Source organism: Ranitomeya variabilis, chromosome 1 (assembly GCF_051348905.1).
Source record: "Ranitomeya variabilis isolate aRanVar5 chromosome 1, aRanVar5.hap1, whole genome shotgun sequence".
Lineage (NCBI taxonomy): Eukaryota > Metazoa > Chordata > Amphibia > Anura > Dendrobatidae > Ranitomeya > Ranitomeya variabilis.
Genome location: NC_135232.1, coordinates 589850778 through 589864526, shown reverse-complemented (window position 1 = coordinate 589864526; position 13749 = coordinate 589850778). Strand labels below are relative to the sequence as shown.

Below are 13749 nucleotides of genomic sequence, written 5' to 3'. Positions count from 1 at the left end.
GGTAACTACTTTGGAGCATAAAGTCATAGAGGGAAGCAACTTTTGGGGAAAAAAAGAACCAAAATTACAAAACTGCTTAATATGATAGTTTGTTACTGAAACCACAGAACATCTGCAACTAAGGTAAAAAAAAAAGTAAGGACTGAAGTCAAAATTATTGATTGTCAAATACACTACTAACCATAAGGGAATAAGATCAAAACCACAAAACATCAGGGCCTGCATCATAAAACCACTGAATGCCAAGTACATGGACATTAAACTGCTTGACCCAGTCAGTATGGCTCTACAACTACCTACACAACGGGAGATGACAGAATACAGTATAAGCCTTGCACTGGTTATAAAGAGCTGCATGGGAAACTGATTTACGCTGACCACATACATACAAATGCTGACAGCCAAGTTCTTATTTAGCCATCAAGTCTTTCTCTCGACTCCCCCATACACATGAATGTTCAGCTCAGTTAAGCATGAACAAATTATTTGAGTTAAAGGGTAATCATTCTTTCAAGTAACACTTCAGTATAAGCTGTCGTTTGTACATGAGAAATAACGTTATTTTTCTCCACTATGTTATTTGGATTCTGTATTTTCACAATTTTTCTCCTCTGCAGGATCTCTCACTAATTTGCAATTGACTGTGAGCTGGCATGTGGAAACTAGCTGCTATGATGTTTGCCATGAACAGCTCAGCACATAAAGGTATTCCTGCTATTCATTCTTTAGTTATCACACAGGAGAAGTACCAGCATCATGAAGGACATTATGCAGCAGTACTGAGCAGTGTAGCTGTAAATCCAGCACTAGGGTCACATAAAAGACTTGTTACAAAGCTCAGTATAATCTTTCTGTTTCTCCTTCTGCATGTTTTCTCACTCTGTTCCTCATTCCTCCTTCCTACTCCTTAGAGTATAATAGGAGATGTAACCTGACAACTCACTGTCCTAGCAGTCAGCCTCGAGTGGATGGTGAGTTTAGGAGCCAATGAGGAGAGTCAGAAGTGACTTACAAGTGAAGGAGATTTCTCCAATAAAATATATTAGAAAGTCTCTTCTATTTATTTGCGTGTACTATTCATGTATGTAAAGTTTAACTTAAAGTTGTCCACTATTTTAACATCGATGGCTTATCCTTAGGATAGGTAATCAATGTCTGATTGGTGAGGGTGCGACACCCGGCATCCCTGCTGAACAGCTGATTTAGGTGACAGAAGTGCTCAATGACGGACTGCTCTGCCTACCGATAGTGGCCGAGTACTGCACATCACCCCCATTGATTTGAATATAATACTGGAGTCCAGTGTCGGACTGGGGTGCCAAGGGCCCACCTGTGACACTGACTTTGGAGGCCCACCTGCATACAAATATTACACTACTCTCGTTCACAAATTTACCTATATCTCTATATAATAATAAATTGGGTAGTTTGATTAATGAATGATGAGATGTTGCTTTTTCTGTACAGAATCAATTGAATTATCCCAAGTACTGCTCATACAGTGGGATTGAAGGCCCAGATCTGCACAGGGGCCACCAGGGAGATTCCCCTGTTACCCTATGGGCCAGTCCGAGCCTGCTGGAGTCTACTTATATAGCTCAAAAGCTACCTTCAAGCAGCAGAATGCCAGATGTTACCTCTACAACTCCAATATGATTCTTAGGGTCTACAAATCCGATACTCCCCAGGAACATCTGGGAGGCTCTCAAAACAAGAGGAGACCTTCCAGACTCCTGGATTGAGTGTTGACAAATTGCCACCAAATCTCATGGGAAACAGGGTTTGGTAGCTGTTGGTGGCATTCAAATGCACATTCAGTAGGTGTGAAAGAGGTGTGGAACCCCTTGATTGGAAAAGGGACCTGTCTTCATGGAAAAATATTATTTTCATGTTGACCAGTAAAAATTGACAAGTATGACAAAACAGATTGTGAATTTCAATATTTCAATTTAGGGAATTCAGCACCATATTTAAAAGTTATTGTAAAGTATTTATATCATACCCTCATTTTTTATTTTTTTTATGTATATATTTTAAATTTTGAATTAGCCCATAAAGGTAAGTGAAATTGAACTATGATATGTTTTATGTAGTTTCAAACCATTTCAACAATTTACAAAAAGAGAAGAAAAAAAGATTTTGAGCCTGCCTGAGATCACACACGCTGGCTCTTGAGAGCCTCCTTATCCCTTTCGCTCTTACTTTATAGCTAATTCATATTGTGTTACACAAGTAGCTCAATAACATAATGGAATGTCTCCAGAGTGATTTTTTTTTAGCTGCAGTCCCTGTGGTCAGCATTATGATGCTAATGAGCTACTCCCTTTTGTTTAATACCATCTGAAAGAGCGAGAAAAGAGACAAAAAATAAGTGTGGGGGAAACTTTAAGTAGAAGTTCGTTGTTGAGACCAAATTCCCATGGATAAAATGGAAAGATGAAGAAAAAAGAGCGACGTATACATTGGCTAAAATCTTGAAGATATTGTACATGAAAAGGAGTATTTGGGGAAATTTTTGGACAGGGTTTCAGACTGACTTGTGAGTGTTTTACATAGACGAATCATATGTGCCTTCAAATAGAGAATCCTAGGAAGACTTTTTTATTAAGTTGTCTCTTACTGTATTTGCAATTGAGTTTGAACTGGTGAAAGGAGACTGCAGTAATCTCTTACATACACTGCACACCAGGTAGATTCCTGCACTTCATTATTTAATTAGCGCACAAAGAGAAGCAGAAGCAACATGGAGGAAATTATTCAGGCGTAATGAGCAGTGTAGTTGTGAATCCAGCTCTGGTGACATAAAAGGCATGGTAGAAAGCTCAGCACAATTTCTGTGTCTCCATTTGCTTTTTTCTAAAACTGTTCCTCAATCTAATCCTCCTTCCCTCACAGAGTATGATGGGAGGTGTAACCTGATACCTCACTGTGCTGGAAGTCCGTCTTATCGCTAGAAAGATGGAGCTCAGTTGTTTTTATAGAGTGGATGTGAGTTCAGGAGCCAATAAGGAGTGGAAGATGTGACTTATAAATGGAAAAAGAAGTAGATTTACCTAATAAGATAGTACCCACAACAGTATACAATGCCAAGGTTAGTTGCACAAAGCGCATCTATTCTGATAGATTTCACTTAAAAGGGAGCTCCATCATTACAGTGTGTCTCACTCTATTTGCTGAATTTTTTCATCCAGTGTCATGGGGATACCGCGATATAGAGGAGCCAGAAGACTGCAGCACTTGGGATCATGTACTCCTGCACTGATTAGAAGTGCTTCAACATCGTATTAAACTGTGCAGGTTTTTTCCTTGCCAGTAGTGCAAGGGTTAATCTGTTCAGTTGAAGCTCCTGGAGCTTTCCTGCTTGGATTGTCTCAGCTGTTTAGTGTTTGCCACTCCCTCTGCTATACATGCTCACCTCTGGCACTAAGGTATTGCCAGTGTTAGTTTTTACTGCCTACTTCTGGAGGTGGAGGTGTTGATTGTGGTTGATCTTGGCATTTGGAGATTGCTCAGTAGATTGCTGCTTGGAGTTTTGACTGTGTGCACATCCTCATCCTCTCCTATTTGGTTTCTCCTTCCTTAAACTCCCTTGTGTCCCACTCTGTTGTTTGGTGTGTGTGTATTTTGTATGGTTGGTATTTTTGCTTATCCATGTCCGTCTTCCCTTGTTTTCCCATACACTTGAGCTTCCCACTACCCTGGGTGGGGGAGGTAACAGGTAGGGGTTGCTAGAGGAGCATAGCAAGGCATGAAAATCCAACATCTCCAACTTCAGGAGTAATCCAGGGGTCAGGAAAAGACTAGGGCACTCCTAGTTTTAGGGACCTGGTTAGCGTCCATAGTCCCAACGCCAATCATGATATCCAGACTTTGAGTTGAGGATTTAGTTTAGAATTTATGATTGTTGGGGTCCGACTACTTGGTCCACATTTATCAAGAGAAAAACAATCACAAAGTCCTCTGTGTGACTGCTCCATTGACCGCCAATAGGAGTGGTAATTGCACATACTTACTATTGCTCCATACAGGCAGAGGATCTTGGGTCCTCTGTTTTTGTGGGGTTATATCAGCGATCATAAATTTAATTTTATTATTTTTATTATTGGATAGTTGAGATATGATTTTATATAGGACTTTTTTAAAATTAGAGATGAACTAATGGATCTGCAGGACCGTGGTTTTGGTCCGGAAGGGAGCCCCGCAAACCACCTCTTACCTACTGGAATCACAAGTGTCGCTTATGATTTGAGGAGCAACACAACGTCATATTATGTCATGCAAATCAGGAGAGGATGTGGGGATGCTAGCAGGTAGGAGGCAGTTCACAGGGCTCCTGTCTTGCCAGCACAGACTGCCAACATGACATTAATCATTCCTGTCTTATAAGATATTGTTTAACTGTTTAATATCTAAATACGACAGCAAACAGTTCATTACCTGTATGTGGCTACCTCCAGACTCAGAGACATTTTAAGGTGCATTAGCTGTTGTCTGTCTTCCAGCACTTGAGCAATCTGAATTCTCAGGTCTTGTTTCTTCTTCTCAAGAGTTTCGATTTCAAGCTGAAACATAATAATATTATTAATGAATCCTGAACGTTATAGACAGAATCACTGCTTCCATATGTTGCCTTAAAAGAGATCTGTCACTTAACATAATAATGTCATTTTTAACGTGGTGTAAAAGCCGCTGTTCTGCTGAATCCAGCGATATTTTTCTTTTGCTCCTGCACCTCTCCATTCCTGAGATATGGCCTCTTCTTTTCTGTATATAAATCTAGTCTTATTAGTTAAGGGGGCACGGTCTAAAACTCTTCTCTGTGAACTTCTTCTTGACGATCACGCCCAGATGGCTAAAAAGACTAAATTTATATGCAGGGAAGTGGGGCCATATCTCAGGAACGGAGAGGCGCAAGAGCAAAAGAAAAACATTCCCGAATTCAGAAGAACAGTGGCATTTACGCCAAATAAAAATTACATATTGATGATAATGTGAGAAATCCTCTTTGACTGGGTAAGTTGGTAACTGTCTAAGGCAGGAATACTTTAACTTACCTTTAAGTTATGGGTGGCAATACTCCTTCAAATTAAGATGAATATAAATGAAATTAATTAAAATTGAATGAAGCCAATACAGTATTTTATTGACCTCAAGTTAAACAATTACCTTAAATATGTATCCCAATTACACATCTTAAAGGGATTGTCCAATTCAGACAAACCTGTTCCATATTGCTAGTGCCCCTTTCGGAAGCTGGTAGTGGTGGAAAAGAAAATATCTTCCCAATTAGCATTGGAAATATTTCTCCAATCTATCTAATAGTTTGTATAATATATACTGTACTTCAATGTAGGTGTCCATCTTTGACTAAGGAAGGGTCGGGTGGGGAGGATTAGGAAGGTCCACCAGTATTGGGCACTATATCAGTAGCCACCAATTTACTCAGGTCTTAAAGGTCTTTTCCATCAGTAGTCGACGCGGAACTCATTAGAATTAGGAATAGTCAAACCTCCACACATCTGATATTTCTGTCCCATCAATATGCTTTTAATGTTTATAGGGAAAGTCCCTTTAAGAGCCCCCCGATCATTTGATCATGCATTTTACCCTTCTCAGCTAAGCAGAGAATGGGGTTTGTTGAGGGTTGCCTTGCAGATGGACATACTGATTTCTCTTACTTAGGACATTTATGTGATAGATACCATCGAGGACCCATCAAATCACAGGGTTCTTTTTCAGAGGGCTCTGTATTCATCCTCTGGCCCTTAGGGATCAGGAGGATCTCCCAACATGACCATGGAATAAGGTTAAGTGGTCTAAATTAACTTAAGAGCCCTAAAAGGACGAGCCATATGCCATATATATAAAACGCAGCACAATGAGACATCTGCTTCCTTTCACTACCGGATGACATTAGTACATAACAGCGGACTGGTAATAAATAGACCTGAGTCATGTTATGTGTACTGTCATTTAATTGCAAGCTCATAGGGTGAGGTGTTACATTGGCATAAGAATTTGGGCTGCAAGATGCACAAATTTATCTTTATCCTTCCATTCATCCATCCACCCATCCAGCTAATTTGTTTAACCCATTTCTGCCAGCCTGTAAGTTTATTTATCAGCCCCATGTATTAGACTATGTTGAAATCTCATTTTGACTATGCAGGGCTCATGACATATCCATAGGCCCCATACACAAATTGGATGCCAAAAAATCCTTAAAGTTGGTTCTATGCACTTTCTTATGCAGAGGAACAGAAAAAAATGGTAGGGTTTTTTTTAATAATAGGTCAGTGGCCGAAATATTCCTTGATATACTTCCAATGTAACCCTATCTGTACATCTCTATAGGCCAGGACAGTAGCAGACATTCCCTTGGGAGAATTCAAAGATTCCTCATATACATATCCATTAAAGAGATGGAAAAGGGGCCACGACCATCCATGTAATTTTCTGAGCAAATGACTCAGCTCCCTGGACAATTCCGGCTTCCTTTCCCAGACACATCTGCTCTCACTGTAACATATGGAAGATGTTAGAGTCATCATAGTGCTGCATGATACACGGGCAAGACAGTAGCGGTATTACATGTTTAAAGAAAGAGTTCACAAAAAGCAAAGACCATTTTCCCTCTAAAATTAGAAGTTAATCAGTCTTGGAGTGATATCCATAATCATAGCCACCACATTAGTTGGGACTATACTTGCTAAATCTGCTGCAACGTCCCAGTAGCTGGCATAAAAAGAGGAGACATCCCAAACTCCCAGGGTTTTTGAAAAATTTCAAAGGTGCCAGTGAAGAATTCCAAAACCTCCAAGAAGGCAGAGTTTTCCAAAACTCTATCATTCAATCTAGATCTGGTAGCTACCACATATGTTGAGTAGCTACCACATTAGTTAGCACCATACTTGCCAACTTTGCTGGAAACTCCCAGAGGCTCACAAAAAAGAGCAGAGCTCCCAAATTCTCAAAGGAGTTTGAAAATCTCCCACGTCCCAGCAAAGATGTCCGAAACCTCTAGGAAGTCAAAGCTTTAGGATGTTTTCTGGGGTTTGATACTTGGGCACTATATCATCCATTTGATTAGTAAGGGCATGGTCCTAAAAAGGGAGTTGGTTTCATATAAAGCATTTTTGGTGACATGATCCACATGGTCATCCCTAAAAATTGGTAATTAGGATTGTCACCAAAGTTTCTCCAAAGCAGGCAGTTTGTAAAATTATGACCAAAGTTCTTACATCATCTGATATTTTGGTCTGGACTTTAATCCTCATTATGGACCATAATGCTGTTGGCAAAAGTACAAACTCCTATCCATGTTTTTCACCCTCTAAGCTTTTCAGGTGTTGCTATATCAAGGCTGAACTAGTGGGCACAGTATTATCATAATGGCATAGTTGCCAACATTCCTGGAATGTCTAGGAAGACCTAGAAAAATATGAGACCTCTGGGACTCAAACGAGTTGGAAAATCTTCCAGGTGCTACCAAAGACACCCAAAACTTTCAGGAAAGCAAAGCACTGGAATGTTTCTTGTGCCTGATACTGGGCCATTCCATCATCAGATGGGGATATAGAGTCAAACTGCACATTCAGCGGTTGTGGAAGAGATGTAGTGGGGGAAAGGCCACGGTGAACACATTTTTAGTGGCATACTTTAAAGGGGTTGTCCAGGTTTGGCATGAAAGTGAATTCAGACTTTCATCCCAAAACTGGACAACCCCTGTAATCTCCTCTGACAAGGGCATCCCTAAAAGTTGGCCAGTAGAGTTGTCACCCTAGTTTCCCAGAAGAGAGTACTTTGGAAAAGTATTAGAAAATATTTTACAACTCTTGATGTCCTGATTTTAGCCCTAATTTGGGACCGTGATGGTGAAGGGCCAAACTCTTAGCCCAGAAATTCTCAAAATGGAACCTTGGTATGCCTCAAATCAAAGCTGAACCAGTGGGCTCAACATTAACCATAACGTCATGCCAGCTCTATTGGAACATCTAGAAAAATTGAGGACTTTCTGAACTAGAGATACCAAATCTTACTTGTTGGTGCCAAAGCTTCATGAAACTTTTGGGAATCCAGAGCTTCTGGAAAGCTTCTTGGACATGATTCTGGAATGCTCCTTAATTTGAGTGGAGGCTTGTGATGCAATTACAACTTCAGGGGTCCAAAGCAGGGCTTAGTGGGGAAAAGGGTGCAAATGTACCTTTTAAATGGCTAGCTGTAAAAGTCGGCAAATATGCCGACCAACCTAAACAGACAATGGAGTTACAGAAGGATGGATCCGAAAGAGTTACAGAGGGAAGGAGCCCACGGAGTTACAGAAGGAATGAGCCCAAGGAGTTACAGAGGGAAGGAGCACAAAGAGTTACAGGGGGAAGGAGAACACAGAGTTACAGAGGGAAGGAGCCCAAGGAGTTACAGAGAGAATGTATCCAAGGAGTTACAGAGGGAATCAACCCAAGCAGTTATAGAGAGAAGGAGCCCAAGAAGTCACAGAAGGAATGAGCAGACAGAGTTACAGACAGAATGAGCAGAAGGAGTAAGAGAGGCAATGAGCCCAAGCAGCAGTTACAGAGGGAAGGAGCACAAGGAGATACAGAGAGAATGTACCCAAGGAGTTACAGAGGGAATGAGCCCAAGCAGTTACAGAGGGAAGGACCCAAAGAAGTTACAGAAGGGATGAGCGGACAGAGTTCCAGACAGAATGAGCAGAAGGAGTTAGAGAGGCAATGAGCCCAAGCAGTTACAGAGGGACAGAGCCCAAGGAGTTGCAGACAGAATGAGCCCAAGGAGTTACAGAAAGAATGAGTCCAAGCAGTTACAGAGGGAAAGAGCCCAAGGAGTTACAGAGAGAATGTACCTAAGGAGTTACAGAGGGAATGAGCCCAAGCAGTTACAGAGGGAAGGAGCCCAAGAAGTTACAGAAGGAATGAGCGGACAGAGTTACAGACAGAATGAGTCCAAGCAGTTACAGAGGGAAGGAGCCCTAGAAGTTACAGGGAGAAGGAACCCAATGAATTACAGAGAGAAGGAGCCAAGGGAGTTACAGAGCGATTGGCCCCAAGCTGTTACAGGGGGAAGGAGCCCAAAGAGTACGGAGAGAAGAAGCCCAACAAGTTATAGAGCGAATCAGCCAAAAGAGTTACACAGGTAAGGAGCCTAAGGAGTTACAGAGGGACTAAGGGAGCCTAAGAGGGAATGAGCATATTAGGCAACAAATTCTACTCATAAACACTTTATCAGTGTGGCATAAATTGGCTCCTTCAGTAGTGATCTATAAGGGAATTTTTATGATTTAATATTCTGATCCTCAAAACATCCGTTCATCAAGGTGTGGAGTATGAACTTAACTTTTGTTTACAGCATTTTTTTTCCTAGAAAGCATGTGGAAAGCATGGGTTCCTTTATACATAACTGAGCTAAGAGCCGCCATGTGTTCCGTGACTTTGCAGTATCAGATGCCACAGCTGTAGAAGATTACAGAATTGTGTTTGGACATTAAGCTGCAACCAAAGCTGTTATAATCCTAGATTGACATAAACAATAATAATAAAAAAAAAAAATTAAAGGAATTTACCAAAAGTGTATAAATAAAGTTGATTTTTAAGAAAGTACAGTATTAAGATAAAATGTATGTACACGTTTCTCATCTGTGCTGGCAGTTGTGGTCTAACAATTGAATTGGCATCAGAACTCAAATACTGGCGGACATTTTTCAAACTGTATGTTGCCCATCGCAACCAATCACAATACAGCTTTATTTTGCCCAAATTAAAACTGAGTTGTGATTGGTTCATATGGGCGACAAAGACACTTTATCTCAGACACTTTCGGAAATTTGCCCCACTGTATGTTAAAAATGGCAGGCTCATACTGAACTGTCTTCAATAAGTTTTATTTATACAGCTTAAAGTGGTTTTCTACTCAACAAAAAACTTATTTGTGTGTAGGGACATTGACTACATCCTATTTCTCAGTACTTTCTATCAGTAATGTACAGGAGCTGCTGCCCTGGGCACAAAATTCTTACGGGTGCAAAATTTAAAATAAAAAAATAAAAAAGTACTATTGGGCAATTAAAAGGGTTGTCCACTTCCAATAATTAAAAAAAAATCAAAAATCAGGTTTAAAATAATAAAAAACTCCTGAACTTTTTTTTAAAATGTTTGCCCCTCTCAGAAGAGACGTTGCTAAAGCCAAAGATCCGGAGAAATACACATGCCCCAAATTTCTGGCCAGGTGCCCCAGATCTCTGGCAAACTGTATTGGTATCAACATGATGCTGATACAGTAGAATCCAGTGGAAGACCCGTGGCTCCCTGCTCCACCAGACTCCATCTGTAGGCCTAGAAAGCCTCAGTGTCCTGGGATAAAGGGCACAACATAAGTCTTGCCCTGTGTTCTAGCCATCTACCACCAGTACCACCTTATTTTAAAGATTTCTTTAATATGGTCACTAAACTGAGTCCCTTAGGTAAACTGTGGACCACTAGTTTGTTAAATAGGTTCATATTCACATTTCTGGGTGGAGATTTCCTGCATATTTTTGTTAACAGATAAAATGCAGATTTGGGGCTATTGGAATAACATACTGCAAATTCAAATGGTGAAAGTTGATCATAGAGATATTTGAAGAGAAACCTGCATATTCATATTGCCACATTCTATATTGCCATAGATTCATTGGCACACCATATACAATAACAACACACAACCAGGCTAACACCAAGAGACTGTACAGAAACTATTGAGCCAAAAGTGAAAGCAAACGTTTCTTCAAAAAACACCATCACACCGTTGCAATACCAGGCATAATCTATGTATCTGTGTGGTCTTGGAAAACAGCAGCAGTGTTTTTTAAATGGTATTCCCATCTTAGACTATTATCGCATATTCAATGTAGTTTAGATAAATGGATGGATGAAGGTCCCAGCTCTAGGATATACACCTATCTCAATAATATGGCTTCATCACGGTAGGACCTTCTCAATTTTTCTTCAGGAGTCTTGAAAATTGCTGAGGACACAGCAATTTTTCAGGACTCATAGAAGTAAATGGAGAGAGATGCACACCAGCATGCGACATGCTCCTGTCCAGACATATGTGACCAAGTTGAGGATACCTCAACAGGATCACCTTACCTTATGTCAAATCCACATTGGGTAAGTGGTTGGGTAACTAAGCAGTGCTCATGCTTTCTGTGGCACATGTCCATTGTATGATGCCTACCTGGTGGTGAACTCCAGCCTGAAGCTTTTACCTCTGTTGACTACTTTAGCTATGTTTTTTGGTTGATGTCATAACCCATGGCGCAGGATACTGTAATTTTATTATTTTTTTTTAACCCAGCGCCGCTAAGGATACTGTAATTTTGTCCATTATTGGTTATATTGCATTGATCTGGCTCCAGATCTTTAGAACATTCTGTATGGAGAAGGTGTGTGTGAAATGCATTTTTATTTATGAGTTCAATGTATGAGGGAAGTTTATTAAGCATTCAAGATTCAGTATAAGTCGATATTTTTCTTCATGGAAAGTGGGACTAAAATATTTAACATAGCTTGGATAGATCTATATATAGATCGTCATTAAGCTCCTGCCAGAGATTACTCGAGAGTTGTCAGCCCAGTCCAATATCAGACACTGCCAAGCAATCTATCAACTTCCTGACCCAATTGGCTTCTTATCACTCTTATAATGACCCTCGTAAGGGCCTTTTACATGGGATGATGATTGCCAGAACAAGAGCTCATGAGTGGTTTTACTGATCATGAACCCTGTAACAGGCACAGTGATGAATTACGGTGGAACTACTTGACCACTGGATGGTGGTATTACTTGGACTTTGTGTGGAGAGGGATGGCATTCATCATCTCAGATATGAAGAATTGATGCCTGGAAGCCGATGAAGCCTAGCTATCCATGACTGCCAGAAGTAGGATATGTGGTTTTTTTTACCTTTTATTAAATCCACCATATTACAGCTTCACATTCTTCCCTCAAATTAGCAAACAATAATTGTCAATGGCCAACCTAAGTGAACTAAAGCCATCAAAGTGAGCAAGTAGCAAGTATAAACAATGATCCCTGCCCCTATAATTGCGACTTTCTGTCACATATTTTCAACTCTGAGAACCTTCAAAGAAATGTAATACATGCTTTTGGCTTATTATTTAATTTGATTGTAAATTGGGGTAAGTAAATAATTACATGTACATGGTTAGGGATTGGATACACACCTGTAGTCTACCTTCTTCGTCTTGCTGTTCCAACCACTGCTTGGTCAGAAGTCCTTCTAGCATCTCCTTCCGGTTCTTAAGACTCTCCAAATCTCCATCTAGATTCTGCAGTTGCAGTTGACTTTGTTTGTTCTCATCCACCACCTTCTTCAGGTTTTCTTTGGCCTGGGAAAAATTTGCCTCCAGAGTTGACACTTTATTCTTGTACTCCTCAACAGCTCCCTGCCATATGTGTGACAGCTGATTTGCATAGTCTTCCACATTGACTGGTTTGAAGTTTATGGGGGCAATTTTGAAGTTCTCCAGTCTTTGAGAGTAACTGGAAATCTCCTTTTCCATCAGAACCTTCTCTTCTTCATGAGCATTGAAGATGTCTTCCATCTCTTGCTCCAGTTGAAAAAGTCTTTCTTTCAACCATATTTGGGCTCTTTTCTCCTCTTCCAGCAGTCTCTTGCTCTCAGACAGTTCTCTCTTTACATCTTCTTGGGCTTGCTTCTCTTCGAGGCACAGTTCCTTCACATATTCTATCTCTTGATAGATGGAGTCTCTATCTGTTTCCATCTGGACCATCTCCCGGTGTCCATCATCTAAGGCGTCCCTCAATGTCATAATTTCATCATGGTACTTTCTTATAAAGGATTTATCAGACCTGGTGTTCTTGAGATGATGGATCTCCGCCCTGAGGAGATTGTTCTCTTCTTCTAGGGCTTTGACACGGTAGAGATAAGCTTCAAGACGTTTGTTGAGGCTCCACATTTGTGCAGACTCTTCGCCAACGGATATAGATGTCGGATAAGTTTCCATTCTGCTCATCAATATGCTCCAAGTCTTCTTCAAGAATACTTTTCTACCAGCCTGTGGGAGTGTGATGCTGAATACTCAGTGAGTGAGAGAATGGCTCTGGGAGAGCAGACCCAAAGCTATTCATACATTGCATCTGGCTGGGGAGGGGAGTGTCCCATTATAAGGCTGTGATTAACCCTTCAGAGGAAGTCCTGCTCCATGACACTGTCACATACACAAACACTTCCGACTATAACATATACATTCTCCCAAATACCTTAGAAAGCTATTTCCTTCCATGTGAACACAAGTTGTCAAATTTTAATTCATGAGTCATGACGCTTCCTATCCAAATTACATAGTGATTTATCTTCTACCTCACATTTTCTCTTGAGATCTTCAGCTTTTTGCAAAACTTAAAGCCAAATATCTACTAAAATCAAGAGTGGTTCCTTCAGTTATCATCTTCCATCAAGTTGTAAAATATTCCTACTTTTAAAAACGCTCAAAGACAACTAATTTGGTCATCATTGTAGCTCCATGAGGTATGTCACCCAGCTTTCTTGGAGTCCTGAACAGCTAATTTGCACTGAGAAGAGAACAGAAAACTGATAAGTAGTGAAATCAGGAGTCTGGATAGGATGGATGACAAAAAATAAAAATAAAAGCTTAGTTGTTAGCTATTTTTTTTTAGGGAAAGGTCACTTTATTATGTTGAATGGCGATT

General features: G+C 40.4%; 1 protein-coding gene across 1 annotated transcript in view; it reads right to left on the bottom strand.

Moving 5' to 3' along the window:
• NES (nestin) overlaps positions 1–13178 on the bottom strand; it is a 28363-nt gene extending 15185 nt beyond the window's left edge. Inside the window, exons 1-2 of the mRNA XM_077258268.1 lie at positions 12240–13178; positions 4438–4562 (exon numbers count right to left, since the gene is read on the bottom strand). Coding sequence (XP_077114383.1) covers positions 4438–4562; positions 12240–13052 — 938 coding nt within the window. The 5' untranslated portion in view covers positions 13053–13178. The remainder of the gene's footprint in view (positions 1–4437; positions 4563–12239) is intronic.
• Positions 13179–13749: the final 571 nt, after the last annotated feature.